This window comes from Calypte anna, chromosome 2 (genome assembly GCF_003957555.1).
Source record: "Calypte anna isolate BGI_N300 chromosome 2, bCalAnn1_v1.p, whole genome shotgun sequence".
In the NCBI taxonomy this organism is placed as follows: Eukaryota; Metazoa; Chordata; class Aves; order Apodiformes; family Trochilidae; genus Calypte; species Calypte anna.
This window is the reverse complement of record NC_044245.1, coordinates 29686920-29707631: the sequence shown is the minus strand read 5'-3', so window position 1 is coordinate 29707631 and position 20712 is coordinate 29686920. Positions and strand designations below refer to the sequence as shown.

Genomic DNA, 20712 nt, shown 5'->3' with positions numbered 1-20712 from the left:
GGAGGGAGGAAGATGTGAAGAAATGTATTATCTTCCATATTTATAGAAGATAAAGATGTGCTTGTACACATCTCCCACTAGCTTCTGTAGTGGTAACAGCCTCTGGAAACCAAAAGTATCAGGTAAAGTGCTACAGCATTGTATGACCCATGTGGTTATAAAGGCAGTGTGTTAAAACCAGTCAGTGGTCTTGGGGCAGTGCATTGTGTATGGGAAGATCCATCTCTCCGAAAGGGCCAGAAAGCAAAGGCCTGCATGCTGGGACTGTATTAGCAGTCACAGACAAGAGCTAGAGATCAACATGGTTAAGTGCTCATGGTTCCATTGTATTAAGATTAAATTGCTTTCCCCATAAAATTACGTTTTTAGTGCATTCATGCAGCACACAGATTACCAGATCAAAATTTTAATTTCTCTCAGAAATAAGCTTTAAATGGTTGCTTTCTTGTATCTGTATTTTGAGGGAGGAAGACAAAAATTACTGATAGTGAACACCATAAGTCTAATTCTCCAGTAGAAACTCTAAGGAATTTAATTACTTATCCTTAGTTTCTTAAAAATTAATATGGTGCTTATTTTTAATGATTTATAATAACAATAATACGTCAGTAATTGCATTCCAACAGCTTTTACTATAACCTTGCCACTACCCATGATCTGCTTTCTTAATTTCTTCACTTCTTGATGATAAAAGGAATGTTACACTAATACTTTTTTTTGCTGGAAGTTCATTTAATTAGATGCATGTTTCCATGTACTTGTTTTGTAGAGATATTAGCTTACTTACGAGGCTTATCTTCACATGAAGAAGAGGAATCATTTTGTTTTAAGGAAGAAAGCACTCATCTAAATTTGACTGTCAGCTTCTCATGGGGTTCTTTTGCTTTGTTTTCAAGCCGTCTTTCTTGGCAGGTGGCTACTTTGTTCCAGTCAAGACAGGAAAATTCCATTAGAGATCTTGTCATTGCCCGGAGTAAAATGGCATCTTCAGGGTTCTCAAATGGTTCTCTGCAAAAAAGAACAAAGCAAATGTGCATTATCTGAATGTTTCCAAGCTACTTTAGAGCTAATTGTCTAGACCCACTCTAGGTAGAAAGTGAAGTTAGAAGCCATAATGACATTAGGAGCAAGGATTTGGAAATTTTAAATGTTTGGAAGGCTTTCTTTTGTTAACAAATTTAAGAAAACAAAACAAAATGGGAAAAGCTCATAATCACAGGATTCTAACAAAAAAATAACCCATAAGTCATATAAAATGCTTTTATAGTAGACTTCTCACTACTTTTTTTTTTTTTCCCACAAGAATTATAATTGTTATATACCTTTAATACTCTCATTCAATGGAAATCATTAAACTAATTTTATTATCACATAGTGATAAGGTATCCATTAGTCCCAGAATTACAGAATGGTTTGGGTTGGAAGGCCCCTTAAAGACCATCTAGTTCCAAACCACTTGCATGGGCAGGGACATTCTCCTCTGGACCAGGTTCCTCAAGGGCCATCCAACCTGGCCTTGAACACTTCCAGGGAGGGGGTATCCACAGCTATTCTGGGCAACCTGTTCAGTGTCTCACCACCCTCACACTGAATAATTTCTTCCTAACGTCAAACCTAAATTTACCCTCTTCCAATATAAAGCCATTACCCCTTGTTTTATCTCTACATGCATTTGTAAACATTAATTAATTGATGTAAATACATATTTATTTCAAGATGGATCTTTTAACTGGCTATCATGCAAATATCCCTTCCCCAAGCTCAAAATACAGAATACTGTGAGCTTGTGTTGTTCATGTACCCTGCCACAGCTGCAGTGTGAAATAGCAACAGTCCCACAGTGTCAACAAAGAATGGGACAAAGACTTCATGTTAGACCAAAACCTTTTAACTTTGATGCAATATTATAATCTGATCTGCTAAGAAATTATTTTATAAATAGGTACTTGTAGCAACACACCCCTAATGTAAACCATGTGACTATTTTCACTGAGTGTAACACTTGGAAAAGGTACCTTGCAAAGCCTAAGCATCTGTATGAGAGAGAGAGGAAGCTACACATCAGTTCCACTGGAAGCAGGTAAGAATTCATTTTTAAACATAAATTAGCTTGACTGTGAAGAGCTGGACTCAAAGTGTGTAGCTATAAATATCAAACTATTAAATGATATCACAGAATCATAGAATGGTTTGGACTGGAAGGGACATTAAAGATCACTTTAGTTCCAATCTTCCTGCCACAAACAGGGACACCTCCCACTAGATCACATTGCTCCAACCCCCATTCAAAGAAATAAATTATAATTTTGAAACAAACCAGAATAAAAGTAGCATTAAGTACAGACTAAAAAAAGTTTCATTCTACAAGTCATAATATTTTCCAGAGAATATGTATTTTTGAACAGCCAATCAGGAGAAGGTTTTCTGGGCCATAATGCAGACCAGCTATTCTGAAGCTCTAATCGTTAGAGTGTGTTTTTTCTAGTGATCAGTATTTGATCTTGTATATAAATAGCATTTATATATACCCATTTCCAAATGTGAAATACTTTTCAATATTAAGTTTCAAACAGCAGAGGCTAGGTTGTATCATTAGAATAATACAGAGTACCGACTGCATTAAATAAAAAGACCAGAATTTTTTTTCATAAGCTCATGGATGTTTTTTCTGCTAGGGTATTTTCTAGGCACGAGAAGAGGAAATTAGTAAATGATTCAGAGATGCTAAATAAAAAAAAATAATTAAAAGAATTACTTACTTATTTGTGCCATTTCCAAATCCAGAGCCTACAATAAAAAGTTCAAATTAAGACATTTTAATGGTTGTACAGCATTTTGATTAGATGTATCCTAAATAACTTGTTCAAATTAACTGAAAACTAGCAGATTATTTGAAATACTCAAGATTATCTTTTAAAATTGCTGTGGAAACAAGCATTTTTAGTTTAATTTTCTGTAGATAAATATTTCCATGCTTTTTTTTTTCCTTCACAGAAAAATGCCATTGTCTATATATGTAATTGATTTCATGGTAGAGATAAATACACTTTTTTTGCCTACTTTAATAATTATCAGCAAAACAAACAAATTATTAAACAATTTTTCTCAACCTTTTAAAACTTATTGTTAAATACTCTGCTTTCAGGCTTAGTCTTGTGATATATACAGTAAAAAAAAAAAACCCAAGTATTTTATTACTATTCCAAGATTCATCCACACTATTCTTTAAAATGCTACTATTTCAGTCATTTATGCACAATATCGTTTCTCTTATCTTTAAAACATAAAAAAAAAATCAGACAAGACTGTAAGATGTCATGACTGGTTCAGGATTGTCATTCATTTCAAATTACAAGGGTGCAGGTGGTATTCACTTGCTTTCTTGTGCCAGGATCGTGCTGTCTTTCAGATCTGAATGCTTTAAGAACTCTAAAAATTACTTCATATGCTATTGTAAAACATCCTTAAAATTGTATCAAATGCAAAGCATAAAAAGGAATCCAGTTACAAAACTAGGCGAGATATGTAAAATTTAAAACACTATATAGAGGAAAATACTTTCTTCGAGAAATTACTCCATAAAAGCACTAGAGGGCATCAAAACTCTATGCTGCTGAGCACTGCCTGAGAGTCTAGAAGTATATTGAGATGTTTTTAGTTGAATAAAACTAAATGCTCACAATACACATAACGAAAAAAATTAAATGTTGTTTGTTCATTTATCTTTAAAGATAATTCTGCAACTACAGGGAGTGAGTAGAACTTATTTGCCACAATGCTCTTAGTAGAAGGATTCATTTGTGTCACTAGCTATGTTATGAAGTGATTTAGTTGAGTGATGCACTTACTCTTTATTACTAAATTAGTGACTTTTTATCAGATAAACAAAAAGAACTTTTTTCTTATTCAAATCACCTAAACATGTATGCTTTTGCTTACACCATTATCAATACCTGAGGGCTTCACCAGTCTTTTGGCCGGCTGAGTGTGTCTTCTGGACCTCACTATAGTGCCAAGAGGTTTATTAACTCTCCTTCCAAAAGCTATTGAGTGGACAACAGCAGACCTTTTGTGGTTATGAAGATGAAGTGCTGACTCCCTTTCTCTTTGTGTAACTGCTGTTAAAAGGGGTAGAAAAATTTTATTTTTTTTCAGCAACTTAAAAGGCTGATATTACCTATCTGCATTCAGAAGCTGATTCACTTTTCTATGCAGTTTTGTAACAATAGTGGTGTTAATTCTGCATAATTTCAAAACTATTCAAAATGGGAAAGTGGAGTGATACTTCTCAAGGCCCTAGGGTGAAGCCCTGTCCAAGAAAAAAGCTTTTTCTTTTGAGTGCATCAGGACTAGAGCTTTTAAACCAAGAAACTATAAAGCAAGATTTTTCGTACAGCTTAAATGAGACACTGCAGAAAGCTGTAAAGATCTGGAATCCTTTTTATGAAGTCCTGGTTCAAGGTCAGTTCAATTCCCATTGGTTGATTACAGATAGAAATTTAGAAGTGCAATCAAAAGCAAAGCTTCAAATTTTTGTTTTTTAAAGTCTAATTAAAAAACTCTAATTTTTAAACTCAGAGTTTGAAACTTTTAAGTCAAAAAGAGAATTTTACCTTCAATTATATGAACTGCATACTAACTTCAGCTAAGGAGCAGAAGTGAGCTAACAAGTAACTAACTCTGGCAGAAGCATTTGGAACTGAGGGACATTTTTAAGTCATGGTGTCTAGGGGACCAATTAGGAAGGAACTGCAGTAGTCATGCCTGGAGGAAACAGAAGTGTGAGCACATGTCTGGTGTAAAGGAGACAGGACTATGCTGTGGTAATGTTCCACAGATGGTGAAGAAGCTTTGTAATGTCAGAGAAATGGTTCACTACACAGAAAGTCCAGGGTACAGCTTGATGCAAATTAATGCCTCAAGTCCTAACCTCGGACTGATTACAGTATAAACGTATATATGAGATTAACTCAAGGAAGTTTTATAGAAGTGCTTCTAGGGCTGTAAATGCAACATGTAATTTCCAGCACATTAAGCTTCAGTTATTGCACTCTAATAAAAAATGATCATTAGTAAACCAGCCTGACAGATGTGCTAAGGACAGATGTGACACGAGACCAAATATTCAAGAGACTGGTGGTACCAGTGCAAAATGAATGGGCAAGCTATGGCCATGTGGTCAGATCCAGCAGCTTCTCATCAACCCCTGACACATGCTGTGACCCATCCACCAGATCTCCCTCATGGCAGAGCCACACAGTCTGCCAGCACCTGCAGATGTCCTGTGGCTGTCTGGCTCAAGGTCCTGCATTTTGATTCTCCTAGAGATTGGGAGCAGGTTTTCAAGACACTGTTTCTCCTTGGCACTTTCTTATGAGGTAGAACCGGGGTACGAATCAAAACATTCCTCAGTACCCTCCAGTGATTCTCAGTCCTCCTGCCAACCACACACATCAGAGAAAAAAACACCAAAACTGATGTTTTGGATCCACTCTTGCAAATTTATCTTGACTGATTTATCACCTGGCTGTTCTAAGGACAATTTTCTTTTATTTTCTTTTTCTGTAGAATTGACAGTAGACAAGCTGTGAAAGATCTCTTAATGATTTATGGAGATTTGTATTTGAAAGCTTGGTCAGCATGCACCTCATCAAGCAATGTGTGATGTGCATGCTGAGGCTATTATCCATACCTAATTAAACATGCTCACACATGTGAATATACCAGTCTGATGGTACAAGTGTAGGTACCTGTTTCTAAGCACAGGCTTTTATACACAAGGGGCAATGGGCACAAGTTGCTCTTGGTGAGACTCTGATTGAACAGAAGAGAAAAATTTTTCACTGTGAGAACAGTCAGACATTGGAAGTGTCTCCTAGAGGAAGTGGTGAATTCTCCTTCTTTGGAAACCTTTGAATCCCAGCTCCACAGGGTGCTGAGACATTTCACATAAACATTAATATTAGAAGGGGTGGATCAGATGATCCTTGAGATACCTTCCAAACAGCCTGTGATCCAATCTGTGATTCTATGATGTGCCTTACCCAAAAATATATAGACTAAGATATGAGATAAACACACACAATTTAAAAAGAAAAAGACAGAAATCAAAAGTACCTGGCAAAGTATACTGTTAATGTCTTTCAAACTTTATTTGCTTGACAAATCTTGCAAAAAAATTAGTATCTGTTAATCAGGTCTATCATTATATCAACAAATGCATGTAAAAGAGCGGGCAATTTACTTATTTTTCTAACCTGATTAAAATCAAATGCAACTGTCAGTGTGCAATCCTTACCCTTCCTGTCAAGGAGCTGTACTGAAGGAAGGAAGTATATCACATAAAGCCGGTAGTCCCGTTCTTGTGCCAGAGGGTTATGGAATAGATCTGCAAAATGTATACAGGAAAAACAAACATCATCACACACACACAAAAAAACAAACCCAGAAAAAGAAAAATAACTTATCAAGGCAGGAAGATTAAAGATCATGCCCAACCAAAGATTTCTTGCAAAATATTATCCAATTTTTCTTCTGCTGAGTAAACAAAGCACAGTCTCTTTACAAGTGCAAAATTACACAGACTCCAAGAACTGGCTTACTTTACAGTATGAAAAATACTACAGACAAGAACCAAGTAAAGGTGCCATCATACATTCCAAACCTTTGAAGGTTTTTTTTGATTTTTATTTTCAATGATACAGAGGCAAAAGCACTAACTGTTTGCCTTTGATTTTCTTTTGTATTGCTAGGTGATGCCTATTTTAAATAATAGCAGCCTTTTAGGTGTGACAGCTTAAAGATAAGACAAAATTTGTAGGGGGAAAGGGTTACTAAAACCAGATAAACTTAGGACATCTAAGGCTTTATCATGGCTGATATGAAGTATTTATTCCATACACACAACATAAAATGTAAATACCCAGTCTTCTGACATTTTGACAGATGTGTTCAATAACTCAATAAATTTAAAGAGTAAAATGTTTAAAAGGGCCTAAGTTCCTGAGAACCTGGATCCCACTTTCACTGAGAGCTGAGGCACTAAGCTCCAAAAGCCCATCAGCAACTTGACTAAAATTCTTTCAGGTTCCATTTACCTGAATAACCAAACCTTTGCAGCACACAGAGAGGTACCAATGCTGCATTGCTGCTTTGCCAGATTAATGTGGCACATTTGCCTAGCTGACATGCCAGACCAGATTGTTTCATGAGAGTGTTATCTGATTAAAATAGAAACTGGCTTATTCCCAGATCAGCCAACCAACAAACAAGAGTTGCTGGGCTCTGGGTATTTTCTTAATAAGAAACGCAATAATGCTTTTTTTCTCCTAATGTTGTTCTCCTGAGATGGTAAAAATAATCAGGAGGCTGATACCTTGAGATCACAGCAAAGAAAAAAACCAACCTCAAATTAATACTTTTGACAACTCCTACAAAGGTCTACACTGGCCTGGTTTTCCTTTTTGGAGGAGAGGCTGTGGCTAATATTCACTCTAGAGTAAAAAAATCCTGTTATATGTAATTTTAGCAGTTATGAAGGGAAAGAGGATATTACAGTAGCAAATAAGAGATACCAGAAGAAGTAAAAAATATGGAAATATTCCACAGAGAGTTGTAAAATACAAGGTGCCATCTCATGTTCTTCAAGATGAGCGAGACTCCCACAGAAGATTCAGTGCTTGATGCAATTTAGCAGTTATTTTGACGATGCAGTAAAAGTGGGCAATTTGTATCTCCTACACAGAAAACACTTGTCCAGGTATTCAGAAGAAAACTTCAAATATTTTTATTGTTTAATAATTTTAATAGACCACTGTACTTAGAAGTAGTAAGAGACCCACAAGGTGGCAGCAAAAGAAAGTTCTATTTTTACAGAACAAAATATCATAAGCTGATTTTCTGAAAAGTGTTACTTAGAAAGAATATTATGTATGTATTTGATAAATCAGTTCTTTGGTCAATAAAATATGTGATAGCATTCCAGAATGAAAAAATTTTTGGAAAGATCTCTGAAAGCAGGCACATTTGTTAGTGGATTGAAACGAAGATTCAAGAGAGATTTTTCCGAGGCACAAACTGGGGTTGATACTAAGTGCTTCTGAATCTGTAAGCTACTTGGAGCATGTTCCTCCTCACTAACACTGGTATTTTATTTCTACTGCTTGTTCTTACAATAAATCCAACCATTTTGTATGGATCAAGATGGTATTATTTTACAAAACATCTGGGATCAGTTCTTGGCTCTGCTATCTACTTTCTTGTCAAGGTCATGCAACTGTACTTCTACAAACTAGGGATAATGCTCTCTTCCTCCAAAGTTTTGTCTGTTTTCTCTATTCAGAGTGCAGGAAAACAGTGTGCTTAACCCACTTGGGGCAGAAAGGAACTACTGTGGTAGAAACATACTGAAGAACAAAAGGAGTTTTCTGAGGTCTAGCAGCAAGATGTTATCAGCTGTGGATAATAAATCAGTCGAAGCAATTTGCAGAGTACATACCAAAAATCTTGGATTCCAAAAGGGAGATGTGAACACAAGGTGAGCCTGTACAGAAACCCTTCACATCTCCCAAAAGGCTGCAGTGGTGAGCGACCCACCCTGTAAATCTTAGAAGCTGAGTGTCTTCCCTAAACACCTGACAAAGAATGGTGTTATGCTAAAAACCCATGCAGGGCAGTGGGAAAAAAAATCACAAGAGACCCTTAAGGAAGAGAAAGGCAACATTTTGGCAGACGGATGCTACTTCTGAAGTGAACAATAATAGTGCATTAGAATGTTTCCTTTTAACAGGTCTAATGTCCCCAAGAGCTACAAAATCATAAAATCCTATTATGCATCCAGAAGTTCTGTTGAAGGCTAGCAAGTGGTAGCTGGCAATAAAAAAGATCTACCTCACAACACAGAGAATTCTTCCATTCCTAAAAGATGTTTTGTTTTATAAGGGTGAATTATGAGCACAAGCCTTTTCAGAGTTACCCAGTGCAAATTCTGCACTCATTTCATATTTCTGAATAATTTAAGTAGGCAGATAAATGATACAGTAATCTGATACACAGGATATGACTTTGATAATGTGTTTTGTTCATTTATTGCTGTCATTCAAATAAGACAGTACATTTTATTATCCTGATAGAGTCCTATTAATTTGAGAATTCATTATTATGAAATTTCTTTGAAACAAACACACTGACGATTTTTTCATGACTTCAAAGGTCAAAAACCAATTACTGTAAAGTTTAGGAAGTTAAGGTTATTAAGTTTGTCTCACTGATTAGCATTTTCTCTCATATCTTTGAACTAAAGAACAATTCTTTTGTCAGGGCAGATTGGCATATTTTATAAATTTGTTTGATAGTTCTCTTATACACTTGCTTTTCTATGCTAGTGGCTAGCTCAATATACACTCAGTTTTTATTATATCTTTGTGGCTGCCACTTCTAAAAACTCAGCAGCACTTTACCTGCTGTTTGTATTTCCCACAGATGGTTGCAACAAGTACAACTCCCTGTGCATGCTGAAGCTCCTTATTAATAGGTAGGGACATTACATTCAAGTGACTGCACTATTCCTACATAGGATGTCTGATCAGATTTTGCCTAATTACTTCCAGCATTCTCAAATGGACTACTTTTTCAATCTTGAACATAATGAAAAATAATGCAGTAATTTGAGTGCCATGCTCTCCTCCTAAACACTTGATTTTTTTTTTTAAATCTTGGCCCAGTGTCAAGTTCAATTAAAAGTGTACTTCTCAACCCCTATTTTCTTTTCCCCCAGTCAGACATGCAGCTTTGGAGTGCATAAAGAGGTATGGCTTGATGACTGTGTCATTAAGGTGTGAAAGTTGTTTTATGTTTTCTCAAAGCCCTGAGCATTTGGCATGACCTATGACGACATTCTTTTAGGAACCACAGAAAAAGACTGCTAGTACTTTCACTTTCTGTAGTTTAGTAGCATAAAATCCCACTTTCCCTGGAGGCTGATTCTCATGTTGTAACTTAGTGGCGCCAACACTGTCTTGTATAACTTAATCTGAAATTTCAGAGCCTATGCTCCTTTAATTTCCAGCCAGTATATCAAAAAGTAGAGAACAAATCATATGTGGATTTATGAAGAGTGGCTGAGGGAATTTGGGTTGCTTAGTCTAGAGAAAAGGGGGCTCAGGAGAGACCCTATGGCTCTCTACTACTACTAGAAAGGGGGTTGTAGCAAGGTGGGTGTCAGTTTCCCAAGTAACAAGCGATAAGACAAGAGGAAATGATCTCAAGTTGGGCCAGGGGAAGTTTACATTGGATATTAGGAAAAAATTCTTCCCTGACTGGGTTGTCAGGCACTGGTACAGGCTAGCTAGAAAAGTGTTTGAGTCACCATCCCTGAAAGTATTTAAAAGATGTGTAGATGTGGTGCTTAGGGACGTGGTTTAGTGGTGGACTTGGCAGTGCTGGGTTAACAGTTCAACATGTCAGTCTGAAAAGTCTTTTTCAACTTAACATTTCTGTAATTCTAAGTGTGCTAAATACCAGATATTGTTATACTTAATATCTGAGGCATATTTATTATTAGACTAGGAATCCATAACATCAACTAAAAAGATGCAGAAAGCAAGTTCTGTGAATAACAGAAATAAGGAGTCAGGAATTAATGTTCTATCATGAGTTATCACTCATGCTCTCAGCAGCATTAACACCCTGTTTCTCAGCTCCCTTCACCTCTGTGATAACCTCACTGGACTCCCATGTTCCCTTACAAAAAAAGCAGCAGTAAACTGCTTTGACTGCCTCCAGTCTACTCATTCAGGAGACTGGCTAGCCAGCAGCCAAAAAGAGTTAACTCCTGAACTCATTTGGCAGGTTTGATGTTTTTCAGTTGAGGTACTCTCTGTGGAATTTTCATGTCTTAAGAGTTCTCTTTCTTCTGGTTTAAAAACTATTAGCAAATGATATGGATACAGACAAGAAACAGCCTGATAAGGAACACGAAAGAAACCAACTGCTCACTATTCTGCAAAACAAAAATAAGGTATTACTTAGGGTCTGCAAGCTTATCATTCCTTTCAGTTCCTTCACTGTTCCGCCAAGCTTTCCTAAGTGGTTGTTGTGAAGGAACAGGATCTGTAACACATGTAAGTGGTTCAGAGCACCTGAAATAAAATAAAAATAAAATAAAATTATTCTCAACATCCTGACGGCTTTTATTAGATAATTACTTCGTCATGCTGCATACTGTTTTCAATATTCTAGTTACCCATCCATGCCTGCCTTTTGGTAACAACTCACATGAGATTAGTTTAAATAAATAAATAAATAAATAAATCAGAGATTTCAATGTTCCTTTCATCTTTATAGCTACATCCTTTGAACATATGCTTAACTTCTGTCATTCCAGTTCCTTTTGTTTGTCCCCATCACTCTTGCCTCAACAAATCAACATCAACTGCACCCTCTCTTCTTCTGCCCTTCCATCATCCTATATCCCAGTAATCCTTGGTTAATTCTTCTTCACTTCCTTTTACCCTTACCTTTGCCTCACAAACAATAGTATATCCCTAATGCTACCTTTTCCTCTCAAGCAATAAAGAGTGAATCCCTTAGAAAACAGTTCCATTTCAAATAATTATTAAGGTATTAAAAAGTTATTACAAAATATTGCTGTGGCTGACCCAGATTTTGTGTTTACATCTTCACACCACATCAGACAGAGGCATCTCATTATCCAAACTCTCTACAGTATTTCTCATCCACAATTCACTACCAATGATACTTGCCCTGCTGTTTACCCTTATTTTATCTTCTGTATTGCCTCTTACGCCCATATGTTTATTTCTTTCATACACTCATTATCCTCAAAATCTCACAGAAATGAATCAGCATCTCTTATCATCCCAAGAATTTATAGGGGCAGATAAAAGTAAAATATTAACATTCAAATTTATAGAATGTACACAATTTTGTTATGATTTGGCCTCTTCCTTCTTCATTCTGGTACAGCCACTTTAATTTGCATGAGCAAGCAAAACTAAAATGGAAATGTAAGACACATGCATTTTTACAGTAGAGGAGTTTTGCATTAACTTTGCAAAATACTTCTGATTATAAATGTAACTATATAATGAAGAATCTGAAGAGTCTTAGTGGCTACCTTACAAGTGGGACAACTTACTAACTTGTTACCCTTTTATTTTTGTGTGAAATCTGTCAGCACTGCTATCAGTTTTTCATCATATAAGCATAAACGTCTCTCAAAAGGTACTTCTATCAGCTTACAGAGTATCTGGTCAGCAGAAGGACTACATCATGTAAAAAAAGCTTTTCATGCTCATTTTCAATATGAAATATGGCCATGTAATATCAAAAATATTTTGTAATTGTCTTACATGAAAGTGAATGGCATTTCATCCCTTAGACCAGGATAAACACATCACTTTCCTGCCACTCAAGCATGCTGGAACAATTAAAGCTCTAAGAAAACCATTGACTTGTATTGCTACGCATACAAGTACACATACAAGCACATAAGTGCTTCCAATCATTAAGTTACCCCTTGTCATTCACTCTTATTAATTTGAAAGCCAATGCAAAAAGAAAGTGTAGGTCTCAGCTTAAGAATCTATAAAGGGAATATTGATACCTGATACATCCGTCAGTTCATTATTGTTGAGGTAGAGCTCAGTCAGGCAATAGTTTTTTTTCAAGAAGGTTAAATCTTGGATCTGAAATTAGAGTTAGAAAAACTGTTATATGTTAGTCCAAATTTAACTTTGGAGAACTAGATCTATAGGTAGTTTCTTTTGTATCAGTTTAAGGCTCCTAGTTTAAGGGTTCTCTTGACAGCTGAACTTTCCTTTGAAATACTACTTACAGATCAAATACACACAGCACAACCCAACCTAAGTTTTTGAACTACAAATTCAATATTTATCTTTAAAAATATATTTTATTATGAGAACATTCTTGTGGGTACAGTAATTCTATCTTTATACTCCTGGAATACACCCTGGGAACAATACCAGAATTAATTTCAAAGTTCTTTGTTACTGCTTAGGTAGGAAACAGATATATGCAAAAATAAGATTTATCTTTAAAGGCCAGCAAGATTGGTTCTGCTTAGTCATCAGCCCATGCTCTCTTATTCTTCACTATCCTTTAGAAAACAAGGGGAAAACCTTATAAAGGACTGTGATTTTTAGTTCAACCTTTTAATGTATCTATATTTTTGCTTTTAAAAATAGTTGGATAATCACAGGTCTTTCAATGAAGTTGACATAGGATGATATATAATGGATGTTAGCCTGAGGCAGCAGATATACATACACTCTTAAGTGACATGGAATGTAAATTTGTTTTTTCTGCTGCTCACAGAGTTACTTATTTTCCCAAGCTAAGAACCTGAACCTATTATGAAAGTCATGTAAACTATTGTACAGTAAAATATTTAAAAGCAAATTGGAAATTAATGTTTTTATCACTTTTCTTGAACTTTAATTACCAGTACTAACAGTGAAGGTTTGGACTCAATTGAAGCATTTAACAATGGTTGGCAATGTATTTGGAGATTTCTAAACCAGGTAATTTTACTGTCAAGTAGATGATTTTGTGTAAGATACAATGTATTTTGGATCTGGCTGGAAACTGTAGTACATGGAATGTATGAAGAATATTTTCTGCTAGAAAAATTACTAAATAATAATTAGGGAGTATAAATGTATTAATCCACTCTTTAAATTAATATATTTTTACCTTGTTGTTGCTAATCCACAAATACCTTAACCTACGAAACCGTGATAGACTTGGGATACTTCTTATTCCTCTGGTGAAAGAAAAAACACAAAGAGTAACAAATTTCTCCACATTAATGGTACTTAATTGCTTTATAGAGTGCTGAATTTTTTATAAATCATATTATATGAGCACTAAAAAGCCACTACATAGCAGAGAAAGAAGCAGAGAGCAAGACAGCAGGGACAGTTTAAGAATTCTACACACCTGAAAGCATAACAAAGAACTAACTGGGTGGTAAAGAAATGGGAAGAAACTAAGTAATATTTTTTTTTCCCATAACAATATTTATTTTCACAGGGAGTATGAGTTCTGTGTACTTTGCAGTTTGTAGAAACTGCTCTGAACACAGGTGAGGTTTGGCATCCTGGGGATACCAACCTAATAGGGAAATTGCCTCAAACTATGTCCTATGTGCTGGTAAGGTTTCTATCACTTTGAACTTGGCAGTGTACTATAAATAACAAGTTACCTGCTAACCAGAGAATATTAGTGAGCTGCTGAGTAATTTTCACTAATTGCTGCCTCTTATTTTTTATTGCTTTAAATAAACATTCTTTATTTCCTCTAGAATAAATACAGATGACCTTTACATGACAAATTTTCATTGACTTAATAAAACTTCCCTTGTGGAAAATGTTGCAAAATGAGGATCAGTGTTTGAGAAAGAACCAACAGGATTGATAACAACTAATGTCACATCATCAGCCTAAAATGATCTGCATGCTTTCCAACTGTGAAGCCTAGTCTCTAGTTTGCCACTGGCTTTTGTTTTGTTATGTTTTGTCTTCTTTTGTTTTGTTGTGGTTTGGTTTGTTTTGTTTTTTGTTTGTTTTGTTTTTAACAAACCCTCCAGAAACAGATGAAGGGAGAGGACACCTTCTCTAATCTTGCATTTGAAACAAAAAAACCTGCTGAGAGCAAGCCCTACAAAGTTGAGTTGCTGTACTTCTGTTCTTCTGTATGTCTGAAGATCAGATTGTTCCATCTTTTCACTTACTTTGTTAAGCTATTTGCCTTCCTCAAATAACCCATAGAAATAATTTTTTCAAATACATATTTATATGTCTACTGTCACAAGTAAGCAGAAAATACATTACTGCAAGTAGTAAAGAAAAGCAGATGAGTGTTGACAAGACATACAGTAGCTCTTACAGAGCTACAAAGAAATTCTTCTGTATAGTTCTACCTGTACACCCCTGAACTATTTTTAAGGTAGGAAAGCCAAAACTTCCTCATATTCTCTGTCGCTGCCATTCCATGCCTAGTTTACAGGTTTACATTTTAAGTGGTTTTACTCCCTCGCTAGTAGCAGCCTCATCCTGCCTATCTCTTGTGGGTTTTTTCTGGTATTAAGGCATTTAATTTGCCTCAGGTAGAGCTTAATTCCTCTTACATTTTAAAAGAGCCTGTCCCTTTCTGTGTGCCTTCCAGACTTTACATGTCTCTTACAAACTGATCCTTTTTGGCCTGCAGCACTGCTTTTATACCTACTGCTAAGTTAATCAGTTTTCCTAGGATGACAGTTTTCAGTGTCCAAAAGTATATCTTTTCATGGCCCTTTAAAAGCAGTGGTTTAAAAATACCATTTCAATCCCTTTTATTTGATTGACTTTAATTACTATTTTTTCATTATATTATTTCTTATTTCAACCAGCAGAAAGTTATATCAAAATAACTGCTGAGGAGACATGATCTGATACTGAGATTGGCTGAGGTTCAAGGTATATATAAACTGGTACAGAACAGAAAGAATTCACTTCTCTCCAATCATCAAAGAAACCTGTTTTCACCATCTTTTTCAAAATGGTTTCATGGTAAGAGAGCTCACTTCTCTACCTGCTATATGAACACCCCTTTTTATTCCATACCAAAAAAAAAAAAAAAAAAAAAAAAGATTTCAAAGCCAGTGAGGGCACACATTTAAATATTTAAAATCAGAACATATGCCTATTAAAATGGTATACACAGTCTTAATTCTTCTATGCATATACATTATAACGACTTTCTTGTATTGCTTAGAAAATATTTATAGGGATTTTGTAATTTTCTCATTATATAAATGTCCCCCTTATGTTTTTACATATGTTTTCTTCTTTCTAAAATACATGTTTTAATACTTTTCACAGTTACTATATGCATTTTCTTTTCACAAAGCATCAAATACTTTCTCAGTGTAAAATGGGAGACCTGATAAGGAATTTTAAAATAGCAGTGGGCAGATTAAGATTTTCAAGACAACCTGATTTCCACTAAACACAGGCTAGACCACACTTGCCCCTGAATTATTAACCTACATTTATATATGATATCAACTGCACAAACACTAGATGAAGTTCTGAGGCTGCAGACAGGTATGCAACACTTGGAACTATGCCCTGGCCAGAAATTCAAAGTATCCTTTTCAAAAAGCTTAGAAGTACGCCCTGTCGTGTATCCATCTTTCTCTGGTAACCTCTCAACATGTTCATTTTATAACATGCATCTCTATCAACCTAGATCACCCACAGGTTCATGAAAGCTTTGCCTTCCTTCACTTAGCATGGTTTCTTCTCATCTGCCCTACATCTTAAGCTGTTTCATAAAGCACTCAGAAGAGATCAGTTCTCTGATGAGTACTGCCTGCCCCAAACAAGTGTTCTTGTACTGACTTCATGCCGCCCTGCCCTCTCTTCAACTCTTAGTAGTAGAGATGCAGGTAATTTCAAAGGTGCAACCAACGAGTTTCAGTGTTGCAATAACAGATTTCTTCAGGGAGGTCAGAAATTTGGCAGTCTCAGACTGGGAAGATCCTGTGTTTTTTTCATTTAGTTTCTTGACACTCTTTCCACCCAGGCTTACAAGCCAGTTACAACAGGCAGAGATTAAGCCTCACTCCTCTGCTCCCTGTGGTAGACGTTCAAGCACAGCTCTGTGAACTTACAGACCCCCGAGCAAGTCTGGGTTGCTGGAGAAGGATAGTGTTTCTAGGGCTGGGGCAGTAAACTACTTCACTGTGTGTACAGCTCTGCTGTGTCTGCCAGTGAATCTTTGCCATTTTGTCCTAGACAACATGTATGGACTAGCTATAAATATGATTTTTTGATATGTCACATATAAATGATGCTCAGATACAGAAAGCACTGTGAATGGTTACCATTTACTGTGTTCTACTGCTAGCAAAAGCCAAACAAACATATTTTACTTACTGTCCTGCCAGATACAATACTAAGACATCCACATTCCTCTTGAAGCCCCAGGTCTTCAGCTGTTTTTCTACTGCCTGAGAGCACACAGTACATGTCAGCATAACATACTGCATAATTCTATAATTCAGTACATTATAACATATATATATTCAGTGCTAGATTGATATGCACACCAAAATGAATATATGAATCATAGCATCTTACAAACTATCATGTAGTTGAGGAGATAATAAACTAGCAGTCTCTATTTTAAATTGATAAAAATACGATTATTTAATACATTAATTTTCTTGTGGAGAACCACTGCTCATTCATAGACAGAAAGTAAAAAAGTAATGTCTGTTGAGGGGGAAATGGGCTTCCCACTCAGGTCAGCCAGCCCAGAACAAGAGAACTGCTTACTTTACAACACAGTTGCAACTTCATTTTAAGCAACTTTATACCCATAATGTTTAAAAACTATGCATCCAGAAAACTCTGCTTGTACAATTAATGTTCAGAAATGTAGACACAGTTCTGCTTTTCAGACTCTTATTAACTGATATGCCATAATTTGAAAAACGAATAAATCCTAGTAGCCCAAAGATTATGGGTATCACTAACTAGTGGTTGATAAAAAGGAACATGTCTATCGGGAAAAAAATGGGCTTACTACATGAGTTACTATGCCCAACATCACCAAGTTCAGTTGTTTAAAACACTGAAGTGGTATAACTTTGCAAATACATCTTGGAACCACCAATGGGTACATTTAGAGTGACCTATACTGGCTGCACAAGGACTCCAGGATGTTTTGGGTTCATTAAATATACACGAAATAACGGAGGGTGCGCCTGCAGAGCGCAGCAGCAGGGAGCTGTCAGGGTGGGTGCAGCAGCGCACTTCACCTCACACAGCTGACGGTGGCAGGGTGGCCATTTGCCCATCACTCGGGACAGCCCGCAGCTGGATGGCAGCTGTCAGGCAGGTGAGAAATCTGGGACAAATGGCCATCTTTTGCTTTCTACACAGACAAAATTTGCAGATGGAACAAGAGACGGTGTCTGAAAAAAAAGAAACCAAACCAAAACAGCTCTGCGACGACCCCAGTCCCTGGGGACTGCAGAAGGTGGGCGGCTACCAGACATACCATTGGAATGGGCTGCCCCGGGAAGTAGTGGATTCTCCATCCCTGGAGATACTTAAAAAGAGACTGGATGTGGCACTCAGTGCCATGGTCTGGTAACTCCAGCGGTAGTGGATCAAGGGTTGGACTTGATGATCTCTGAGGTCCCTTCCAACCCAGCCAATTCTATGGTTCTATGACACCTACTGCCGGCACAGAAATCCGGGACACTGCGTTCGGCAGTAACGTTTGAGAAGAAGCCTGTGCCCGCAGAAGAGTCGCACTTCTCAAACTCCATTGTTTGCGATCGTCTCATGCCCTTCCCGCCCCGGGACCCTCCTCCTCAGTCAGCCCCAGTTCTCTGCCGCACCACCCCGCGGCCCGAGGCGCCCGCAGGGCCCCAACCGCTCCCGCGGAGCTCAGGTGCGCGGTTACTCCCGGCCGAATCCTTCTCACAAAGAAGGGGCTGGGGCTGGGGCCACGTCCGGCTGCCTCGGAACAGCCGAGCCGCTGGCTGCTGCCCCAGGGCCGGACCGCGCTGCCAGGGCGAGAGAGGAAGGTTAGCTCCTTAGCTCTTTCCGCCGCCGCCCTAGGACAGCCCTTGCAGCCCTTCATGTTGTAATCCGCAGCGAGCCCTCCCTTCCCCTCCCCGCCTCCGGCTCAGCAGAGCGAGGGGGCGAGGTCGGCGCCGCTCCCCTGTGAGGCCGGGCCGGGGGCGCTGCGGGGGCGGGCGGGCTACGAGGGGCCGCGCCAGGGGCGGTCGCCGTTCAGCGCGGCGCCGGGCAGGAGGCTGGGGAGCAGCCGGGGAGTAGCGGGGGCCCTGGCACAGAGCCGGGGCGGGGGAAGAGGAAGGAGGCAGCCGCTCGGCTCACCTGCTCACCGGCGCAGGCGGCCGCCGCCATTTTAGAGTCCCGTTTCTAGGCAGCGGGGGGATGGAGTGCGAGCGGCGGGGGGAGCAGGGGGGGACCGGGACAGCGCGGTCCCAGCGGTCTCTGAGGAGTGGCGGCCCCCCTGTAACACCGAAATGGGAGCCAGAGCCTCCGCGGGGCAGCCCAAACCTGGATTGTAGATCCACCCTAGGCTTGGTGTCAGGGAAAGCAACTCAATGGCGAGCGAGGGGCGCCTCTCCGGAGCGGGCAGCCGAGGGGAGACCGGGTGTCTGCGGGAGGCCCCGGGAGGGAGGGAGGCGGCTGAGGGAAATCGGGGAGACCTGCTTTACCTCTGGAAACTTCTCTTGAGTCGTATTCACTCGAAATCCTGAAAAAGTGTGGTTTTAAACTACATTCCTTCGGGGTTTGTTGTTGGGTTTTTTTGGGTTTTTTTGGGGGGGGGGGTGTTGGTGGGTGGGTTGGTTGTTCTTAAAACACAAATCTTATGTGGATGTATGCATGTCACTTACAAAGAAAACATTTGTAACTTTAAATTTGCATCTAATCTATACCGTGTGTATCACTCCTTAGCAACTTTCACATCACCTTTGGTGCTCGAGAAAGCATCTCCCATGGCTGTTCCTGGAATGGGCCCACGCTGTGACAGCGTTTCATTGAGTTTGTTTGTAAAGTAACACAAAATGTATATGATACCCACATGTGTAAGCAACTGTTGCCATGCTGTTATTTTTGTAACCATTTTACTGCATAGCACAAGCTGAACAATATAAAAAAGCCGTTTCCAGCGTGTGTGCTCGCACGCTTATGTGCATGTAGGACAATAGAAAATGTTTGATCAAGCTACAACAAAAATATGTCTGAAAACTTGGAGCTTTATTTAGAACTTAATTTACACAGAGTAGTCAAGTTAGCAGAAACAGTCATTGTAAATTATGTGCAACTGATGTACAAAGGAGCAAGAGTTGTGTGTGCAAATATACGTAAGCTGTCCCTCATGGAATTAATTACGTGCGTGCCTTTGCTTGTTCAGACCACTGAAACTAGATGTAGTGTGTATGATGGAGGAATGGAACTACAGTACAAGTATTATATTGCAAATAGCTAATTTTCATAGAAAAATTGTGTGGGTGGCTTCCATTTCAGCTAGGTAGCTTTAAACAAATAGAAAACTCAAATAAGAAAGACCAGATATCTTAAAAGTATAAAACTGACGACAGAAATATGTCTAATCACTTATTTTAGCTTCCGAAAGTATCCCTAGGGTATTAGAACACAAAAAGAGAACAGGTCTGGCACACAGACCTGTGGTTTTTTTTCACTTTACATTTGAGCGCTGTGTTTTCAACCAACAAGATAAAGCTACCAGTTTCAAACTGTGAAAGGCAAGATGATTATTGAGAAAAACGTCAAGTTTAATAAAAAAATTGTCATCAAATAGTCCAAATAACATGGTAAGAGAAGTAAATTCAGTATTCTGAAGTCTGGAGAGAGAAGAGAGCGAGCACCTCTAGAAGATACTTTGTTGCATTCTAAAAGAGCTGTGGCATGAATGGGTTGAGGTTTGTTTGGATGTATTTTGGTTTTTTTAAGGTGCTTGTCTATCAATAATTAGTAGCTACAGACTTAGTCTGGATGACTAAATAGAGACTGTTTAAAAATAAAGAAAATTAAGCTGTTTCTTTCTGCATCTGCAAGGAGACATTTAAAATCCCCACAAAGTTGAAAGGAGTTTGAGCAGAAAATGAGTATTTTTGTA

General features: G+C 38.0%; 1 protein-coding gene across 1 annotated transcript; it reads right to left on the bottom strand.

Annotated features, from left to right (window-relative positions):
- Nucleotides 1-771: 771 nt before the first annotated feature.
- On the bottom strand, nucleotides 772-18998 carry LRRC72 (leucine rich repeat containing 72). Its single transcript, XM_030445922.1, has 9 exons — nucleotides 18939-18998; nucleotides 16962-17035; nucleotides 13735-13804; nucleotides 12626-12707; nucleotides 11025-11138; nucleotides 6299-6388; nucleotides 3954-4118; nucleotides 2760-2787; nucleotides 772-1008 (listed from the first exon to the last, which is right to left on the bottom strand). Exons 1-9 carry the CDS (start codon nucleotides 18966-18968, stop codon nucleotides 843-845), a joined length of 819 nt encoding a protein of 272 aa, XP_030301782.1. The 5' UTR covers nucleotides 18969-18998; the 3' UTR covers nucleotides 772-842.
- Between the last annotated feature and the right edge of the window lie 1714 nt (nucleotides 18999-20712).

Excerpts from the sequence above, each read along its gene's own strand:
- LRRC72 (XM_030445922.1), bottom strand. The coding sequence starts at position 18,968 with ATGGCGGCGGCCGCCTGCGCCGGTGAGCAG. Across the intron at positions 4,119-6,298 it reads ACAGCTCCTTGACAGGAAGG|CAGTTACACAAAGAGAAAGG; the intron begins GTAAGGATTGCA and ends CCCTTTTAACAG. Across the intron at positions 1,009-2,759 it reads TTTGGAAATGGCACAAATAA|AGAACCATTTGAGAACCCTG; the intron begins GTAAGTAATTCT and ends TCTTTTTTGCAG.